At 37.8% G+C, this 19,267-nt stretch overlaps 2 protein-coding genes across 2 annotated transcripts in view; one reads left to right on the top strand and one right to left on the bottom strand.

The window, feature by feature from the left end:
- The window catches only part of LOC133527424 (excitatory amino acid transporter 3), a 35,262-nt gene extending 27,672 nt beyond the window's left edge, over positions 1 to 7,590 (bottom strand). The window contains exon 1 of the mRNA XM_061864434.1: positions 7,455 to 7,590. The gene's annotated coding sequence lies outside the window, so the exon portion shown is untranslated. The remainder of the gene's footprint in view (positions 1 to 7,454) is intronic.
- Positions 7,591 to 7,778: 188 nt separating this feature from the next.
- Positions 7,779 to 11,411, top strand: LOC133527884 (uncharacterized). Its single transcript, XM_061865078.1, has 2 exons — positions 7,779 to 7,819; positions 10,847 to 11,411. Exons 1-2 carry the CDS (start codon positions 7,779 to 7,781, stop codon positions 11,409 to 11,411), a joined length of 606 nt encoding a protein of 201 aa, XP_061721062.1.
- Positions 11,412 to 19,267: the final 7,856 nt, after the last annotated feature.

The raw sequence follows: 19,267 nt of genomic DNA on the forward strand, positions 1-19,267 counted from the left end.
ATAATGAGCCTAAAAACGTTTCAATAAGTTCAACGCTACGAGCAAGTGTGTTGAAAAACCTCTTGTAAATATAATCATGTACAGTGTACACCTGTAACTGAACGTCCCAAAGGTTAGTCTCAACACTCTCAACAAGTTAATCGCTCGAACCACTTGTTGAGAGCCCGCCCCGCGGGCGAGTCCGCGGCGATGGGAGGAGCGTTATTACACCTGCTTTACTAATTTGCAGAGTTTGAGCAAATACGGTGCATACTTTCAAAGAATACGAGTACAAAAGTTTCCAATCTGTGGTAAGACGATCAGTTGATAAAAACCGGGACTTAATCGCGTATTCAATTTTAAAAATTACCTCAGACGTTTTGAGAATGGCATTTTCTCCGTGATCTCGCACAATAGTGGTCAGAGGTAAATACAAAACTTGATTATAAACCCGACTAGCGACCCGCCCTGCCTTCGCACAAAACCTTAATAAATTATCCACCTAAACCATCCTAAAGAATTACTCTATTGATAGCTCAAAACCGCATAAAAATCCGTTCAGCAGTTTTTGAGTTTATCGCGAACATACATACAAACAGACAGACGCGGCGGGGACTTTGTATAAGGTGTAGTGATTAAGTCCCATTTCAGTAAATAATAATGTGTATAAACGGTGAAAGTTTAAATCAGAATATTTGATTCATCAGATTAACATAATTTTTTTTTCTGTTCAATAAATAAATCTTAATTAATTTACGACATACTTTACAAAAATCGTATCTGACTCAAGTGTGCATTTTATTTTCTTCATAACCATTGTTGTCATAACGACTAAAAAGTTTTTATCTTAAAGTTAAAGTTTTTAGCATTTATATTAATATAGAGTCCACTGACATTTAAGAACATTATTTATAAGTATGCTTTCAAATCAAGACTAATCGAGACTATTGTGGAGAGATCATATGTACGTTTGTTTCATTAATATGCGAATGTTTAATGTTACGAATATTATTTATATTATAATAAGCACGCGTTCAACGAACGTAAGGTACGTTTTGCTTATCATAAATTTTGTCATCAGATTTAATATGTATGCAAAATTTCAGCTCAATCAGAAATCGGGCAGTGGATCAAATGTAGCTTCCAAGATTTGACCCACACTAAGTAAAATGCATACTAACAGGGCAAGTTAAATAGAAGCTTCTAAAAAGGCCTTGAACCTTTTTAAGATAAAAGAGAGACTTGGATATTATATATATTATATGGATATTATATATTACAATAAAGAATTGGAATCGTTATCGCCCGTTTGGCGCCAAAAGTAAGCGCGTTTCAAAAGACTTTAACGAAGCACTCAGGGGCGCTTGGCGCACTGGAGGGCTCCATTAGGCCGCTTTTGGGTCTCCGGGCCGGAGGCCACTCGGCCGCTCTCAATACGGCGCCGCTTTAGGGTGTTGAAGTTGGCTGCTAGGGTGATATGTATGAAGTACACTCGCTTGGTGTTGGTGAGCGGTAATTTGATTACTGGGGTCAGGTTTAGTAACTTGAAACTGTAATTAACCGACATCAAAATTATGAGGTTTTAAAATAATGTCGTCGAGATCTTCATTTTTAGGGTTCCGTAGCCAAATGGCAAAAAACGGAACCCTTATAGATTCGTCATGTCTGTCTGTCTGTCCGATTATGTCACCGCCACTTTTTTCCGAAACTATAAGGGCTATACTGTTCAAACTTGGTAAGTAGATGTATTCTATGAACCGCATTAGGATTTTTACACAAAAATAGAAAAAAAGCAATAAATTTTGGGGGTTTCCCATACTTAGAACTGAAACTCAAAAAATCTTTTGGGGTATCTATGGATAGGTCTTCAAAAATGATATTTAGGTTTCTAATATCATTTTTTTCTAAACTGAATAGTTTGCGCGAGAGAGACTTCCAAAGTGAAAAAAATTGTGTCCCCCCCCCCCCTGGTACTTCTAAAATAACAGAATGAAAAATCCAATAAAAATATATGATATACATTGCCATGCAAACTTCCACCGAAAATTGGTTTGAACGAGATCGAGTAAGTAGTTTTTTTTTTAATACGTCATAAAATTTAAAAAAAAATTTTTTTTCATCAAACCCATACGTGTGGGGTATCTATGGATAGGTCTTCAAAAATGATATTTAGGTTTCTAAACTGAATAGTTTGCGCGAGAGACACTTCCAAAGTGAAAAAAATTGTGTCCCTCCCCCCCCCCCCTGGTACTTCTAAAATAACAGAATGAAAAATCCAATGAAAATATATGATATACATTGCCATGCAAACTTCCACCGAAAATTGGTTTGAACGAGATCGAGTAAGTAGTTTTTTTTTAATACGTCATAAAATTAAAAAAAAAAATTTTTTTCATTAAACCCATACGTGTGGGGTATCTATGGATAGGTCTTCAAAAATGATATTTAGGTTTCTAATATCATTTTTTTCTAAACTGAATAGTTTGCGCGAGAGACACTTCCAAAGTGGTAAAATGTGTGTCCAAAGTGGTAAAATGTTGAACGAGATCTAGTAAGTAGATTTTTTTTTAATACGTCTTAAATGGTACGGAACCCTTCATGCGCGAGTCCGACTCGCACTTGGCCGTTTTTTTTGTGTTTTATTTCACAGTTGATCCTCTCGCACTTCTGATAACCATAAGAGTGGATCATGACAACTATACAATGTGTATTTTTAATACACCGTAAATTTAAAATACGAGAGTTTGTTTTTACTTAGTAAACTGTAGTAAACTAACTACCCTTAGAAAATGCGGTCTAAAAAACTAATTAGTCAGAAGGCAGGAAATTTGCAAAATTGAAGGTGCGACGGTTCTATCACTCATTATAATTTACAGGTAGAATTTCGCACCTTTTCTACTGACAAATAACTAGACTATAGCATTCCTTCTGTTTCAGTAAAATCTTTATTCTCTTAAAAAAACGGAAACCTAATTAAAAATGCTGCCGGACGGAGCTTTCGCTAGGGCTGCGCGAGGCGCAATTTGCGCAACGAGCGCTTCCGCGCGCGCCGCGCGGCGTGGTGTGGACACGGCCCGCCGACCAGCTCAAGTTGCGCATAAGAATATATAGCATAGCAATAGTTACCAACTTTCTGATTAATTAAGGAGACCGGAAAAAGACTTCAATAATGAAGACTTCAAGAAAAAATACAAATATTCTAATATAGTAATAAAAATTATATATTTCTTACCAAATTCTAACTTTTCTGTGTTGCCAAACATAAGTTGAGTTTGAGAAACTTTGATTGTGTTTACGTTTGTGTTTTAGTTAAATGATTATAGTTTTAATTTTTAAACCGATCGGCGACCACTATACAGCAAAGTGATGCAAAGCAATTTGACCCATATTACTATAGAGTAACGTGTAATAATATTGAGTCAAATTAGGTGACGTGTGTGTTACTAAGTCATTCGAGGGGTCAATTACATTTTGTAAGTCTTGTAAGTAAGAAAATCGTATTTTTAAATCGTAATAAATACGAATATAATGGAAGATACAAAGAAAGACGTGATAGGCACTTAGCATATTGTTTTGATATGATTACAAAAATGATTTTTGAATTCCACTCTGCTGTTCCATTAGCAATCGCCCAAAATAGTGATTCCCTAAACTTTTATACAAAATTTTAATGGATTTTCTTACCTATACGAGTAAAACTAGTATTCCAAAATACTGCACGTGTTGTGAAAATCAAGATGTTATCAAATTACGACTTTTCCATGGCATTACACGGCATGAAAAGAAAGATTATTCCCGACATCGCAATCCTCTTAAGATCAGTGCCGAAAATTGATGTCCTTATGCAATCATATGATGGATAAGCTTTATTCAGACATCAGTCACTGTCGCTCCGATGATTAGGAGGTTAATTATGGTCACTCTTATTGCGTGAGGGGCTAATAGGTTGACTTCAATTATCTAATAAAATACCAGAGATGATACTTGATGATGACTTGATTAAGTAATAAATTATTTATGTCCGTAAGATTTAGACACATGAATAAGATAAGGGCGCAAAATCAGTTTTTATTAAATATCAATTATTAATAATAATAAAATATGCCAGGTTTGGCAGGTGCCCGGATATCTTTGCAATAACTCGGTCTCATTGTCCAATCAAACTTCAATCCATAGACCTATGGAAGGTAGAGGCAAGGAATATAATCCCAATGTACCAAAAATGTCCGACAAAGAACCATAAATAGGAGGCGCTACAATTCCTAGAATACTTGAAAAAAAATCTAATCATAGACAGCGCACTTCACTTCGTCAATAACGCCTAGGTTCTTAGCTATTCTAGCGCTACTCTGGAGAGATTTGGAACTATTATTTATAGCTGACAGCTGGACACTTTTGCAACAGTTCTGCCACTTCTGCCTATGATGACTGCTAATGCTAATACCCTGCTGTCCCAATTGGGTACTTGACACATGTTGTATATTATAACAAAATTTAGCTAAATGGATAGAAAATGAGCCATCCAATATAAAAAAGTGGAATTTAAAAAGACATATTGAGATTATAAAAAAATACAAAGCTCCAGTCTGAAAAATTTTTTTTTTTAACTTCCAAAAATAAAAAAGAAAATGGTACCATTCGATTCCTTAAATTTTATTGAAAGATAAATTGTATGACAACTATATACATAAACGCAATATTTCAGGGTCAAAATAGCAATTTTCTTGATCTTTCATACATTTAGGACAGACTAATGAGTGCAAGCGTCAAACTTTAACGCTCAATTCTGTTCTGACCTTTGTGTTGCTTAAATGCCATGAATAATATATATACATTTGATCCTAAGTAAAATCAAAATCGATTGATAATTATTACAAAAAACTGACCAGCACTCTGACAACTACCATAATACGTGGAAAGAGGAATCATAAGTTGAATGCATGAAGACTAGAAATAGACGACGCTTCTAGAAATATATAGCTTCTGAGACAAGATTCAAATCTCATATTTGTCGGACACCGTTCCGTGACGCATGGCGCCCAACGTTGCAGCGATGTCGCGTGATGTCAATGACATGTCACACAACGTCACAAGCTTCACAAGAATCCGGGCCTTGATTTGAGCCTGACACCTCAGCAGAGGAGCGCAATAATATTTAAAGATCAGATCATCTTTCACCAACCCCGCAGGATGCACTTAGGCTGCGGACCAGAAGCACGCGGCGCGCGGCGCGGCGAGCGGAGTGGCCGGTGGCGCGGCAAGTCGTCGCCGCTGGTCGTCCAAAACAGTCTCATTCGCCGTGCGCCGTGTGCATCCAGTCTGCGGCCTTATAGACGAGAGCAGCGCGCAAACTCTCACCCTGGAAATCCTAAAGGTGCATCCACGCCGCAGTTACCTTTTGTGGACAACTGAGCAATTCGTTAATATTAGCCACCTTACCAAGTTACTTACTGTTGCACAGTGATGCTCCACAGTTGCTCCACAAATTTTTAACTGCAGTGTGGATGATTAGGTCAGGTGTTTTTTCTTCAGCAGTAGGTTAGATGGCCTTCCTCTAAGACAAGGGCGGATCCACCGTAGTGGGCACGATGGGCATGCCCACAACCCTAATAATATACATAAGAGCGAATTGAACCTGTGAAGTCTCTACCAAACGTTAATCGACCTATCGACCATGTCTTAGATCATCGATAATCTACTAAAAATTGGTCGCGGAATGGTCATTAGGTATAGATTCACGGTCTATTGAAATCGATAGGCTGATTCGTTCATGAGTTCGTACTCCGACTCACACTTGGCCGATTTTCGGGTGGCTGTGACCACAACCTTTTTTGAGGGCTGAATCCGCGCCTGCTCTAAGATACACAAATATTATCTATTATTTCTTGTCGATGTTTTTCTAATCTGACGTGATGTACGAGGTTTAACATTAAAATGTATTTATATCCAAACCAGCTCCATACTATTCTTTCCCGCGCGGGATCCGCTATCTGTCGTTTGCAATTTACGGCGTTCAACACCCATTGAATGGAACGAAAGTGGTCTATTACTTTAAACGCACTCGTTAAGTAAAACGACTATTATTTTACATTATATCTCGCTTAATCGCAAATCTTTGTTGTAAAATGGTATACTATAAATTGTATTACTTATTTAATTTACTATATCTTTAATCTCTTTATCCCATACCTATATCTTGGCCATATAGGGGGCTTAGCCAAGTGTAAGTTGAAAGAAAACGTCAATCGAAAGTGAAATAAAGTACGGATTTCACTCATAATGGTTTGATCACATAAGCTTTCGTGGCATCTGCCTTCCCGACTAGAGATGAGTAGGGGTGAGTAAATACTCAGTATTACTCATTATTTATTTATTTACTCAGTATTTACCTGTGAGTACTCACTACCTATCTCTAATCCCGACACATTTTTCTTTCCGATCGGCGTTTGTCGATTTACAATTTTCGTTCCTCAGTTTTGTAAATTAAATAAGTACCATATCTCTAAGGCATCAAAACATTTTTGCCTTGTCATAGTACCGTGAAGCCATCTAATTAGTCACAAGTATGATCGAAGTTTAATTCCATGTTTATATTTATTTATTTATAATTTTTAGTATTTGTTTTGTTTCAATATTAAATGATAAAATAATTGATTGATTTGGCCTAAGATAAATAATTTGATAAAATGGTTGGATCCTAGTTGGATGAGTGAAACAGACTGAAACTATACAAATATTTTACTGTATTATATACATAGGTTTTCATAATATAAGGACTATGTTAATATGTTCAGCTTACTTTAAGTTCACCTTCACCAATAAATCTAAAAGAAAAGTCCATGAAAATAAAAAGTTGTATGGGGTTTTCCGCGAAACTATTTCGTATTGTACGCAATAGATAGCCTTTACGTAGGGTTCGGTCTCACAGGATTAACTCGATCCCTTCATTTCATACAGGACTCTATCACCGAGAATAAACTCGTTTCCTTTTTTATGGTATTGTGTGTTATATATGCACCTATTGAGTGGACTTATATTAGGTTTCGCTGTGTATTTATTGTAGGACAATCTACGAGTAGAATCCTCGTATATTATTGAGAAGAGTTTGACAATGGCACCATCTAATTATATCTAATTAATAGTCTTCATAATCTATACAATAATTTTAAATGATTCATTTTCAATTATTATTCTAATCAAAGCGAAACACTATATCAATTTTTAGGGTTTCGTAGCCAAATGGCAAAAAACGGAACCCTTATAGATTCGTCATGTCCGTCTGTCCGTCCGATTTTTAAAATTCAGTATGCGCAAGAGAGAGTCAGAACATCTCAATTCGCAAGCGATATCGAATTCATTTTTGTACGAATCTAATAGCCCCGTTCCTATCTAAAATCCTTTGTTTACCATCAAAACTCAACAAGTGTTTATTTTCAAACATAAACAAAACTTTTCAAACCCACATAAAAACTCACCGTATTAAAACTTCAGTCCAAAAATTGACACGATCACCTAAACGAAACACAGCATTACTGTAAACGAGTGATCGGGTTCGCGGAGCGGCGCGCGCGCGTGTAGCCCGGCGGCTGGCGAGTGACTGAGGTCTGGAGGACCTCGGCTCCTGAGGGACCCGCTCGGGGGGAGGGGGGGTGCGATTGATCTGCGGGCATCCGGCGGAGCGTCCTGAATGAAACCCGCCCTCGCGGCCTACGGGAGTAGTACACGGTCTACGACACAACAGGCCAATTCTAACAATATAATGTGAAACTGATCTAACATGGATCTGACTTCATTCCAATATGAGATGGTTCCAATCTCCTTTAGAGATCCTGCTGATTTGGTACAATGCCTCAAGCCTGGCCTATTTAAGATTTAAGCTAGTTATTAGTAGTATTATTATTATTATTTTTAATTAAGTGGCTTCAGTCCAGTGGGACAATTTCGCAAACGTCAAAGTGTCAAGATATTAGGAGCTTTAAATACGACTCAAATTGTAGGTACATTTAGTACATGTCATTGTACGGTGATTTAATAGCTGGACTTTATAAGTAGCACGTGGATTTCCGGCCGTTGACTTCAAAATGGTGGTTAAACGCGTTTCAAGATTAATTTTCCATTCACTGCACACTACCAAATTATCGATATTACACTTTAAACAATATTAATGAAACAAAAATAAGGAATTAATCACAAGACGTGATTATCAACTATCAAGATGGCGCTGGAACCGGAAGTCCTATTAATAGTAATACCTCTGTTGCGCATTATTTTAACCTTCAACCAAAAACGTCACTTATGAATTTGACAGATCAGCATCATATTGAAAAGAGATATAATAACTAAAACTCGAATTGGCCTGTAAGAGTCAGAACAACTGTACATTACATCTTTTTAGGGTTCCGTACCCAAAGGGTAAAACGGGACCCTATTACTAAGACTCCGCTGTCCGTCCGTTCGAAACAGAAACAGAAACAGAAATATATTTATTGCAAGAACATAGTATTTTGATACAATTGGTGGTCTTAGAATAAAAAGTCCTTATGTTCTACCCTATGTAAGGCATGCAATATAAAGCAATTAAATAATAAAATCATGGAAAAATTTACAAAATTTCAATAGGTCACATAATAATAAAATAATTTATTTATTGATTTTCGTCGGACATGAATTCTTGAATTGAATAGTAACACTTTAATAATAACCATTTACAGAGGGCATTTTTAAATAGCCTCGGTTCAGTTTCCAATATGTGTTTTGGTAATTTATTATAAATTTGAATGACCATTGAGTATACATTATTTTTAAACACATTTTTTCTTGCTCTAGGTAAGAATATTTGGTTTCTACGTCTGGTCGATCTAGGAAAAAATTTACTATTTGTGTCAAAATATTCAAGGTGCTCTCTCACAAATAAAGATGCCTGTAATATGTACATACATGGCAGTGGAAGAACTTTTGTAGATTTGAATAATGGTCTGCAAGGCTCTTGAAAATGGACATTGCAAACTTCGTCTGTCACTAGGCTGTATCTTATGAACCGTGATAGCTAGACAGTTGAAATTTTCACAAATGATGTATTTCTGTTGCCGCTATAACAAATACTAAAAAGTATGGAACCCTCGGTGGGTGAGTCCGACTCGCACTTGTCCGGTTTTTTGTACTAGGGAAGATGCAGTTGCCAAGTATGGCTTTTCTTCTTAGATAGATACAAGCGTTTATAATTGAATAGGTGTAAATACCTTAATGGCCTTAGATTTTCGCTATAACCATAGAGAACATAGGTAAGCTTAGAGTGCTCGCTCCAAACATGGATATCCAATGCCGGATTTAGAGGTCTGGAGGCCTCGGGCAATAAAGGAGTGGAGGCCCCCTGCCCCAATTTTTTTCCAAATAAAATGGTAAATTTAACGAATTCTCTATTGTGGGGGGGCCCTCTTTTGTGGAGGCCCGGGCAGTAGCCCCGGTTGCCCTCCCCTAAATCCGGCCCTGTGGATATCCTTACATAGTAAGAATTAGTTCGGATCCCTTTGTTTGACATAATTATTGAAAGTCATAATGTAATGATTGTCAGGTTATCATTAGTCATAATTCTGGACCCGTCAACTTGTCAGGATTTTCATGGGACATTTAAGAGAAAATTTGGTGTATTTTTGATATTTCACCGACGACTGTAAATTTTCTACCGCTTTACGCTTTACAAATACAAATACAAAATACAAAATTTCTTTATTAACAAGGTAGAGTTGATTAAAGGCAGGGTTGACAAAAGTAGGTAATTATAAATTTAAAAGCTTTAAAAGTTGAATGTCCAAATCGTCCTTTTTGTTTTCTATGTATTTAATGAAAGTTTCTGCAATTGGTTTCAATATTATTAACCAATTAAAACTGTGGTTTTTTGCTTCAGTCATGGGATGTATGGCGCCATTCTTTTCAAACTTACAAATATCAATGAAAAATTAAACTTAAGCAGCTCTTTGGCTTTTGTTTATGGTAAAATGTTGCCAGCGATTAAAAACTGATGGTAAATACTTGTTTTACAAGATTTGTCTATACCATCCCATTACTGGTGCCTGTTCCATTATAGGGGTATTTACTATAGATAGGTTAGGTTAGGTTTGTTTTATGGCAATCCTGAAAAGTTACGCGATTCCGAGAAAAACCAAATTATGACTAACGAAAATGCGGAAACAATAGAGACCTGAATAAGTTATATCCTCGTAAGGCCCAAGGTCCTACCTATAGGACTTATTCAGTTCGATGAAATTTAAATCATATTCAATTAGGACAGTTGCATTTGTTTTGTTTCGTGCAATTTTCAAACAAAATAAAATCTACTGTATTCCGTGTTCAAATTCCAGTAGCAAATTTTGGATTTTTCATTTCTATGGCTGGGCCTTAAGAGGTTAAGGGGGAGGTAAAACATGACTCTTACTAAGACAACTTAAATAAACTTTTCATTGTTGATCATTGTTGAATCATCATTATCGTTGAATTTTTGCTATAGAAGTACCTACATAACGATGGTCGATACATAAAGAATCGACAACAATATTAAGATGTGTCAAATGTCAATTTACTAACAAATGCCAGTAGGTTTTGCCATTTAGTCATAACTATATCTATAACAGATATAGTGAAAAATAATAATTAATCATGTATTAAAACTATTGTAGTTACGCTCTCATTTACAACAACTATATAGATTGGTCTAAAACTTTGTACTTGCAATAGGATAAGGGCTTGTGCACAAATCACGTGAGGTTTTTCGGCTTGACTTTTTTGCCCCCCCCCCCCCCACCCCATTGGTCAGCTCCGTAAGGCTGCTGCTGACATTATGTGAGGGTTACGCTGAGCAGCATGGTCTCAGGTATAACGCTACCAAAAGCGAGCTGGTAGTGTTCAAGGCCCGTAAATACAACTCGGAAGCTGTCCCTGAGATCAAGCTGTGTGGTGTACCTCTAAAGGTAGTAGATAGGGTCAAATATCTTGGTCATATGCTCACCAGTAACCTGAGCGATGACCCGGATATGGAGAGGGAGAGGAGAGCGATGGCTGTACGGGGCAACATGATCGCCCGCAGATTCGCACGTTGTAGTACCGGAGTCAAATTGACGCTTTTCAAGGCCTACTGTCAGACGTTCTACACGTGTAGTCTGTGGGTGAGATTTACACAGAGAGCCTACAACTCAATTCGCGTGCAATATAACAACATCCTCAGAATGTTGTTGCGGCTGCCGAGACATAACAGTGCATCCAGAATGTTTGCTGAGGCGCGTATCGATGACTTTTTCGCCATCAGGAGAAAAAGAGTTGGATCACTGCTGAATCGTGTGCGGGGCAGCAGCAACGGCCTTCTGAGGGAGTTGGCAGAGCGCCTCGACTCTCCTCTCACTCGCTACTGGGTGGAAGTGGCGATTGGCAGGGCCAAGTAGAGCAGGTTCTCTGCCCTGCTTGTCCCTGGCAATACTTGTAATATCCATACAAGTATCTTTTTTATTTTTTATTTATTTTTTTATTTTGATTTTTTGCTTTTGTTTTTGTACTGTGCTACTAACATAGTTATTAAGATACGCTGTAACTAACCATATATGGATCAATTTGGTCTGAAATAAATGTTTTTTATTATTATTATTATTATTGGTGATATTTGGTGAGGTTCTTGGCTAACCCCCCCACCCCCACATAACCTCACGTGTATTTTTATTTAATTTTTTCATTTGACCTAATTTTAAGGTAAATAGTATTCTATGGAGTAAATCTTGTTTATACTCGCTATTAAGAAGTGCCAAGTGAAGATTAACGTTTAACGAAACCGAGAAAAGGTATGTGGTTTTTTTTCTCAGTTCCGTTCACTATAGAAAAATACACACACCCCCCCCCCCCTTCGACCTCGCGTGATTTGTGCATAATCCCTAAGGTATATCTAGTCCTGTAATTATAATATGTACCTTCAGATACCATAATGTAATAAAAATACAACAAATATTTTTTTTCATATAAAACTTGTTTTTACTCTATTTCGTTTGTTTTATAAACTGGAGCTATATAAGCTAATCACAGGACTATACCCTAATGTCATCGTATGTGAAAAGTTTATTTACAATGCGACACGTAGTTTTAAAATTAGAACGAAACTCCGTTTGTATGGGAAGGTGAAATTCGGTCGGACTTGCCGGGGACTCGACTTCTAAGACTCATAAGACTCAAGTTCTTACAAATTCTAATAAAAATTCTGACCCATTATTTTCTATTTGTATTTTTTCGAGAACGATACTTCTGCTTTACACAGCACAACCAAGATACATAATATGAAAGATTAACCCATTCAGCGCTAATCACGCCACGTCATCGTTTTGCCTCCGCGAAGCATTTCCGCTACATACCGGAAAATCCATGTAATCGGCTACGACGTAGCTCTACGACCGTAGCTCAGCAGTAAATGTGTTAAATTTGTGGTACAAACACTCGTTCCGTCGTAGCGCGCTGCGCAGGCTACGCCGCGTAGACGCCTACGATGCCTGCCTTCGTAGCCTTGGAGGCGATTCGAACTTACATTTAGTGCCACAATTAATCTCATACAGCTCTTTTTATATTCGTTATATAACGAATCCATTAACTGATTTTTAATTTTTCAAAGCAATATTATTAGCAAAAATTATATAATGTTATTCGTGTTTGCTAACTACACGCTAACTCACTAAAAAAACAAGAGTGCAAGCGCAAAGTAGTACAGTAAATTTAAGTATCTTAATTGTGCTATTAATTTAATTTGATTTATTTATGAAATGAAAAATGCATTATTGTCACAAAAACAAGTACAAGAAACTAAATTAATTTAAATTAAATATTCTAATAATATTTAATACGCTTTAGTTTTTAATTACTATGGTATGCTAATGAACAATATAAATACTTAGTATAAACTAACTAAATTAAACCTAATAAAATAAGAAACGTAAATAAGAATATAAAAATTATAAATTTATTTATTAGACTAGGTAATTATTTAATAACAATTTAATTTATTTATTTGTGACTAAAATTTCACATTTGTAATATAATTTAGATATGTAAAATTAATTTACATATTATTACAGGTGAATGTGCATATTGAATTGGTTTGCTATTATTAGTTTTCAATAAATTGTCATTTCTTTTAAAAATAACAATGTTCAAACATTCAGGATATATTAGGTTAAATAAAAAGTATAAAAACATAATTCTATGTAACAGTCAGAAAGTATAAACTGTAATTACAAATAAAATAAGACTAAATATATCTAAAATAAAACTACGAATACGGCGTTTTAATAAAAACATTTAGTACAGTAGTATTTTTTAGTAATTAGTAAATAGTTTTTTTTTATAGCGAATATTTTAAGTCTATAGCTAGGGTATTCTAGAAATAAGTTTAAGTTTTAACTTTCAGAACTCTTGTATAAAAATAAAGTTTGTTTGGCCTCACGCGGGCGGCGCCACAGGCACAGCGAGATATACAATTATTAAAAGTTTAAATAAAAAATATCATCTAGGTGTATCCAATGTCACCCGTCCTCGCTTTAACAGCGTTGATCAGATCGCACGTTATTAATAATTAGCACTAATTAGCCCGACCTTACACAACAAGCCACATCCGACATCACCTAAATGCCTAATCTGTCCAATGTCGACCTAATGTAACGCCATCCGCTTCCTAAAATGTAGAATTCGCATGCAATTAATATTTTGGTGAACGGATGCTTGAACAATTCAACCGAGGAAACTAAACACGTTTACGACATTATCAGTGGTAATGAGTCTTGGATGGTAACGATCCGGATTCTAAACAGATTGGGTGTTCCAAGGTGAGCCAAAACCGACCAAAGTAATACGAGTACGCTCACGGAGCACTTCGAAAAAAATGGTCGCCACGTTTGTTGCAAAAAGTGGCCACGTTGCCACCACCGTGCTAGAGGATCCAATGTTTGTTTACCAGAAGTTATCAGCCAGTTCCGAAAAAACAACCCCAGACGTCGTATAGTACTGCACCACGATAATGCGAGCTCGCACACCGTTAGGCAGACAATTGAGTTTTTAAAAGAGCAAAACGTCGAAAATCTGGAACACCCGCCGTACAGTCCAGACTTAAGCCTCAATGACTTCTTCACTTTTCCAAAAATCATGCAACGATTTCGCGGTCATCTGTACCGAACGCCTGAAGAAGCAGTTGAGGCATACAAAACGGCCATTTTGGAGACCCCGACTTCGGACTTTTCGAAAACTGGTTCGATCGAATGAAAAAGTGTATTACGTATCACGGTGATTATTTTGAAAAACAATAAATACTACCAATTAACACTTAGGTATATTGTCTTTAGTGTTACCAAACGACAGAACTTTAAAGGCAGCCCTCGTATTACACAAATTGACTAAGTCCCACAGTAAGCTCAATAAGGCTTATGTTGATGGTACCTGCTTAACAATTATATTTATATAATATATATATATATTTATAAATACTTAAATACATAAAAAACACCCATGACTCACGAACAAATATCCATGCTCATCACACGAATAAATGCCCTTACCAGGATTTGAACCCGGGACCATCGGCTTCGTAGGCAGGGTCACTACCCACTAGGCCAAACCAGTCGTCAAAATTGCGCTGTACTCGCATTTTACTTAAACGGAAATTTTAGAACTAAAGTTGTGCCCTGTACCCCTAGTGTAAATAAATTCGATTTCCAAACGTGACGTACGCGTTTGCGTTTAGTCTCATTTTGTATTGGATTTCGAAAGAGCGCGCCAAGCGGGACGTTTTGGAACCTCAAAATCCTATACAAAATGAGACTTAACGCAAACGCGTTCGTCACGTTATGATGTCGATCAAAGTTACACTAGGGGTACTGGTGTTGTATGTATAAACCGTCAATGCTGCGGATAAATTTGAAATCTTGGATCTCTGCAGGTTAGCTTAGTATTCATCTCTCTGTAACTTCGCAGTTGAAGTACTTTTTTCACGATCATAAACTATAAATGCTATTTTCTCAACTTATACATTTCAGATTCCAAAAAATGTAAATAAATAATGGTTGCACCTTTTCAGCTACCCTAAGCAGAAAACAAAAATCTACAAAATTGACAAAAACAGTTATCTTGGATTTTCGGAATGTTCTGTTTCACTGGAAAAAAAATGTGAAATATTGTGTATTTTTCAAAATATTGGTGTTTTTAAAATCCTAGTATTTTTTTGGCTATGTATTCTACCCTAATTTCAAGCATATATGTTCAATTTCTACGCTATTTGTGTGTTCACGCGAAATTGTTGTAGTAGTATGTGTTTATCTATATAAGTATGTGTATCGTCGCCTAATACCCAAGACAGCTTTGCATAATTTAGGACTAGGTCGACCGGTGCGGTGTGAGATTGTCTTCAAATATTGATTTTTAGGGACCAACCACCAGCTCTCACCACGCACCACCATCATTCCTATAAAACACGTTTGTCTACAGGGAGTCCCAATGGGACTGTAAAAAAAGGAAAGTTCGGAAGCAGGATTTTGGGCTTAAAATGGGTTTGCTGCAGGAATGGGACATAATAATATATGGCTCATATTACATAATAATCTCTAGAAATTAATTAAATCGATGAATAAGGTGCCAATTAACACGTGTCAGAAGGTCCGAGGATGGCAGTTTAAAAAAAAACTAGGAGTGTTGAATATAAAAGATACTATAATTTTTTCAAGTGATTTTTATCTAACAGGGATTTTTTTGTCATAAAGCCAGAAAGAAATAAAAATATGTTTTACGGTAGGTATGTTAGCTTTCATTTGGTACGATTTTCTTCAGGGTGGCATGAAAATTGGGAAGTTATTAAGCGTAGAGCTAAATATGTGAAGTATTTAAGAAGTTAAAGTGCTAAACTTGAATTTGCGTAGAATGCTTTACAGATTTAAAGGCATTAATCTACACAGAAAACTATTTATGCCTGTACAAAGTATAATTTACAAGAATATCAAAAAATAAACTCTGTATAAGCTTAATTTTAACGCCCATAGCATAATGGCACTAACAGATGTTAAATTTAGACAAAATACCTAACAAAACTGACTAATTACGTTTCCTGCAGTGGCAGCATGGTTCCATTTTTATCACTTGTCACTATGCCCGTCATTTTATCGCTTACATACTCGTTAGAACGTGACAGGCTTGGTGACAAATGATAAAGAGCCGACCGTCTTAGCCCTACTGTTCTCCTCAAAAACTTGTCAAAAACGAAATACGTCGCAATTCGGACTGTAAGATACGTCAAAAATTTCCTAAAGCAGACCGTCAGGTACTATACGGACCGACGAACGGCGATTTATGCGTGCTTCCTAGACCTATCCAAGGCATTTGACCTGGTTCATTATGACATTCTGTGGCAAAAGCTGGATGAGCTAAAAATGCCAGTTGATGTGCAAGGTATATTTAAATATTGGTACCAAAACCAGGTCAATGTCGTGAGATGGTCGGACGCATATTCGCAACCGTACGGCATCGAATGTGGCGTGAGGCAGGGCGGGCTGACCTCGCCTAAACTGTTTAACTTGTACGTAAACGCCCTTATAGAGGAGCTGAGCAGTACCCGTGTTGGGTGTTACATAGATGGAGTGTGCGTCAACAATTTAAGCTACGCCGACGACATGGTACTGCTCAGCGCCTCGGCGTGTGGGCTCGCCAAACTTATCTCTATTTGTGAACGATACGCAGCGAGCCATGGGTTGGTCTACAACGTCAGCAAGTGCGAATGCGTTATTTTTAAGGTCAAGGGTAAATGCCCGCCAGTGTTCCCACCTGTTAGATTAAATGGCCAACCGCTAAATATCGTTGATCAATTTAAATATTTAGGACATGTGGTGAGCGCTGACCTTAAAGACGATGCGGATATTGAGCGCGAGCGCAGAGCGTTGTCCGTCAGAGCGAATATGATAGCCCGCAGGTTTGCTCATTGCTCAAAAGAAGTTAAAGTCAGTTTATTCAGAGCCTACTGTACTAGTTTTTACACAAGCAGCCTGTGGGCAGACTACACGTATAAACGGTACAATGCTCTGCGCGTTCAATATAACAACGCGTACAGGGTGCTGATGGGGTTGTCTAGATTCTGTAGCGCGTCAGGGATGTTCGCGGAAGCGCGGGTAGACTGCTTTTACACCACGATGCGCAAGCGAGCCACATCCCTGGTGCGCAGAGTACGGGCCAGCTCCAACAGCATCCTGACCATGCTTGCGGACAGGGTTGATGGCCTATATTTTAGTACGGTCGCCAAGCCGCTCCGAGGCCAGATTTAATTGACTCAGCTCGGCCTTACCCACAACCGGTATCAATGTGTTTGGACAGTTCTCCTGATCACCGTACATGCGGTAGTAAAGCGGAAAAATGGTGGAGGGGATAGTAATGACGTCACAAAGATGGCGGCCGGACCTATTCTTTTTGGCGGTGTATCTCGAAAACCACTTAACCGATTTTAATCATCGAGGTGTCAAATAATAGCTTATATTATGGAGATTATTTCCTTTTCTACAAACATTTACGTGAAACCTATAGGAAAAAAAATAATCACAAAAAACAGTTTTTTTATAAAATTATTATTTTTTATTTTGTAAAAATCTCCGTAAATATTAGCATTTCGCAAATTTTGTTTCATATAAAACATATTGCTTCATTATCAAGGAATATAATGAGCCTTAAAACATACAGATCGAGTAATAAACAATGAAGCTACACTCATTTATTTGCGCATGGGTAACGATAACTGGCTTTTACCGGTCGAAACTGTGGTGACTGTTACGATACATATTGAATGGAATTTATAGAGCATCGGTTTTAATTACTGAAATTATAATTAAAATTATAAAAACCAGACACAATAATGTTACCTTACTTCGACGTTAAACGAATAATGTTACGTTTTTCGTCTTAATCATAGGTAGGTACATATTTCTTTTTACTTAAAAATTTTATACAGGTTGAACTTTTAACCACCAGTCATACTCTGCGCAGCGACTTTATAGGTCATACTTAACAACTTTTACTATGGGACCAATTCCGAAATCGCGAAAAAAATTTTGACTGTCCCATATAAAGGTGCGACCAACTTTACCAGACCAACACTTTTCCAAACTGAGCTACAGCTGTCCGATGAAGTTAAGTACTTAGGACTAACTCTCGACAATAAACTCAATTGGAACAACCACATCAACAAACGGATAGACAAGGCGGGAGTTGTCTTCTGGCAGTGCAGAAGGATGATTGGTAAGAGGTGGGGACTCAACCCGAAAATTACCCTCTGGCTCTATAAGACGATAATCCGCCCCTTACTCTGTTACGGTGCTCTGGTTTGGTGGCCAAGAACAAACCTAGGCAACGTACGAGACAAACTACAGAGACTTCAAAGGCTCGCATGCGCGGCCACCACTGGCTGCACGAGGTCTACCCCGACTGCAGCCATGGAGGTCATGCTAAACCTTCCACCGCTGCACCTACACATACAGCAAGAGGCCTAGAGACCAAGAGTCTCTCAGCGGTAAGGTTGCGAACCCTCAAGATATGGTCTAACATCACAGGAGCTCTTCACACAAAATGCCTGGAAAAGGTGTATGACGAATTTCCAGTGCTTAGGTCAGGCACGGACCGGATTCACAAACAAGCTATCTTCGATAAAAGGTACAAAATACAGTTATATGAGGACGACAATCATGAAGGACTCAATCCCCGGGAGCTGAGAATCTTCACTGATGGGTCCAAAACAGACAGCGGATCGGGCTCTGGAACCTTCTCAGAAGACCTGAACATGTCGATCACCACTCCGCTAGGAGCCCATAACTCGGTATTCCAAGCTGAGTGCATGGGCATCATAAACGCGGCGGCTGCCATCACTGCAAGGAAGGTAGTAGGATCCTCCATCCGCATACTCTCCGACAGTAGAGCAGTCTTAATGGCTCTAAATAGCCATATAGTTACATCCAAACTTATACACGAATGCCACGAACGACTAATGGAGGTATGTCATAATAACAAGATCACCCTACAATGGATCAAGGGACACAGTGGATCCCGAGGTAACGATGCTGCGGACGAGCTTGCCAGGCAAGGATCGAATGCGGGGGCGATTGGTCCGGAACCGATTCTTCCGATACCATTTAGCAAGGTACGCTCAATGCTGCTGGCACGTACAGGGAAACTACACACAGAACACTGGCTGAACCAGACTGGATGCAGACAGGCAAAAGAAGCCATGCCTGGCATCAACGGAAAACTCACA

The sequence above is a fragment of the Cydia pomonella genome, chromosome 18 (assembly GCF_033807575.1).
Source record: "Cydia pomonella isolate Wapato2018A chromosome 18, ilCydPomo1, whole genome shotgun sequence".
NCBI classification, from domain to species: domain Eukaryota; kingdom Metazoa; phylum Arthropoda; class Insecta; order Lepidoptera; family Tortricidae; genus Cydia; species Cydia pomonella.

Coding starts and splice junctions, on each gene's coding strand:
- LOC133527884 (XM_061865078.1), top strand. CDS start 7,779: ATGAGATGGTTCCAATCTCCTTTAGAGATCCTGCTGATTTG. Junction 7,820..10,846: donor TTAGAGATCCTGCTGATTTG/GTACAATGCCTC, acceptor GCATGGTCTCAG/GTATAACGCTACCAAAAGCG.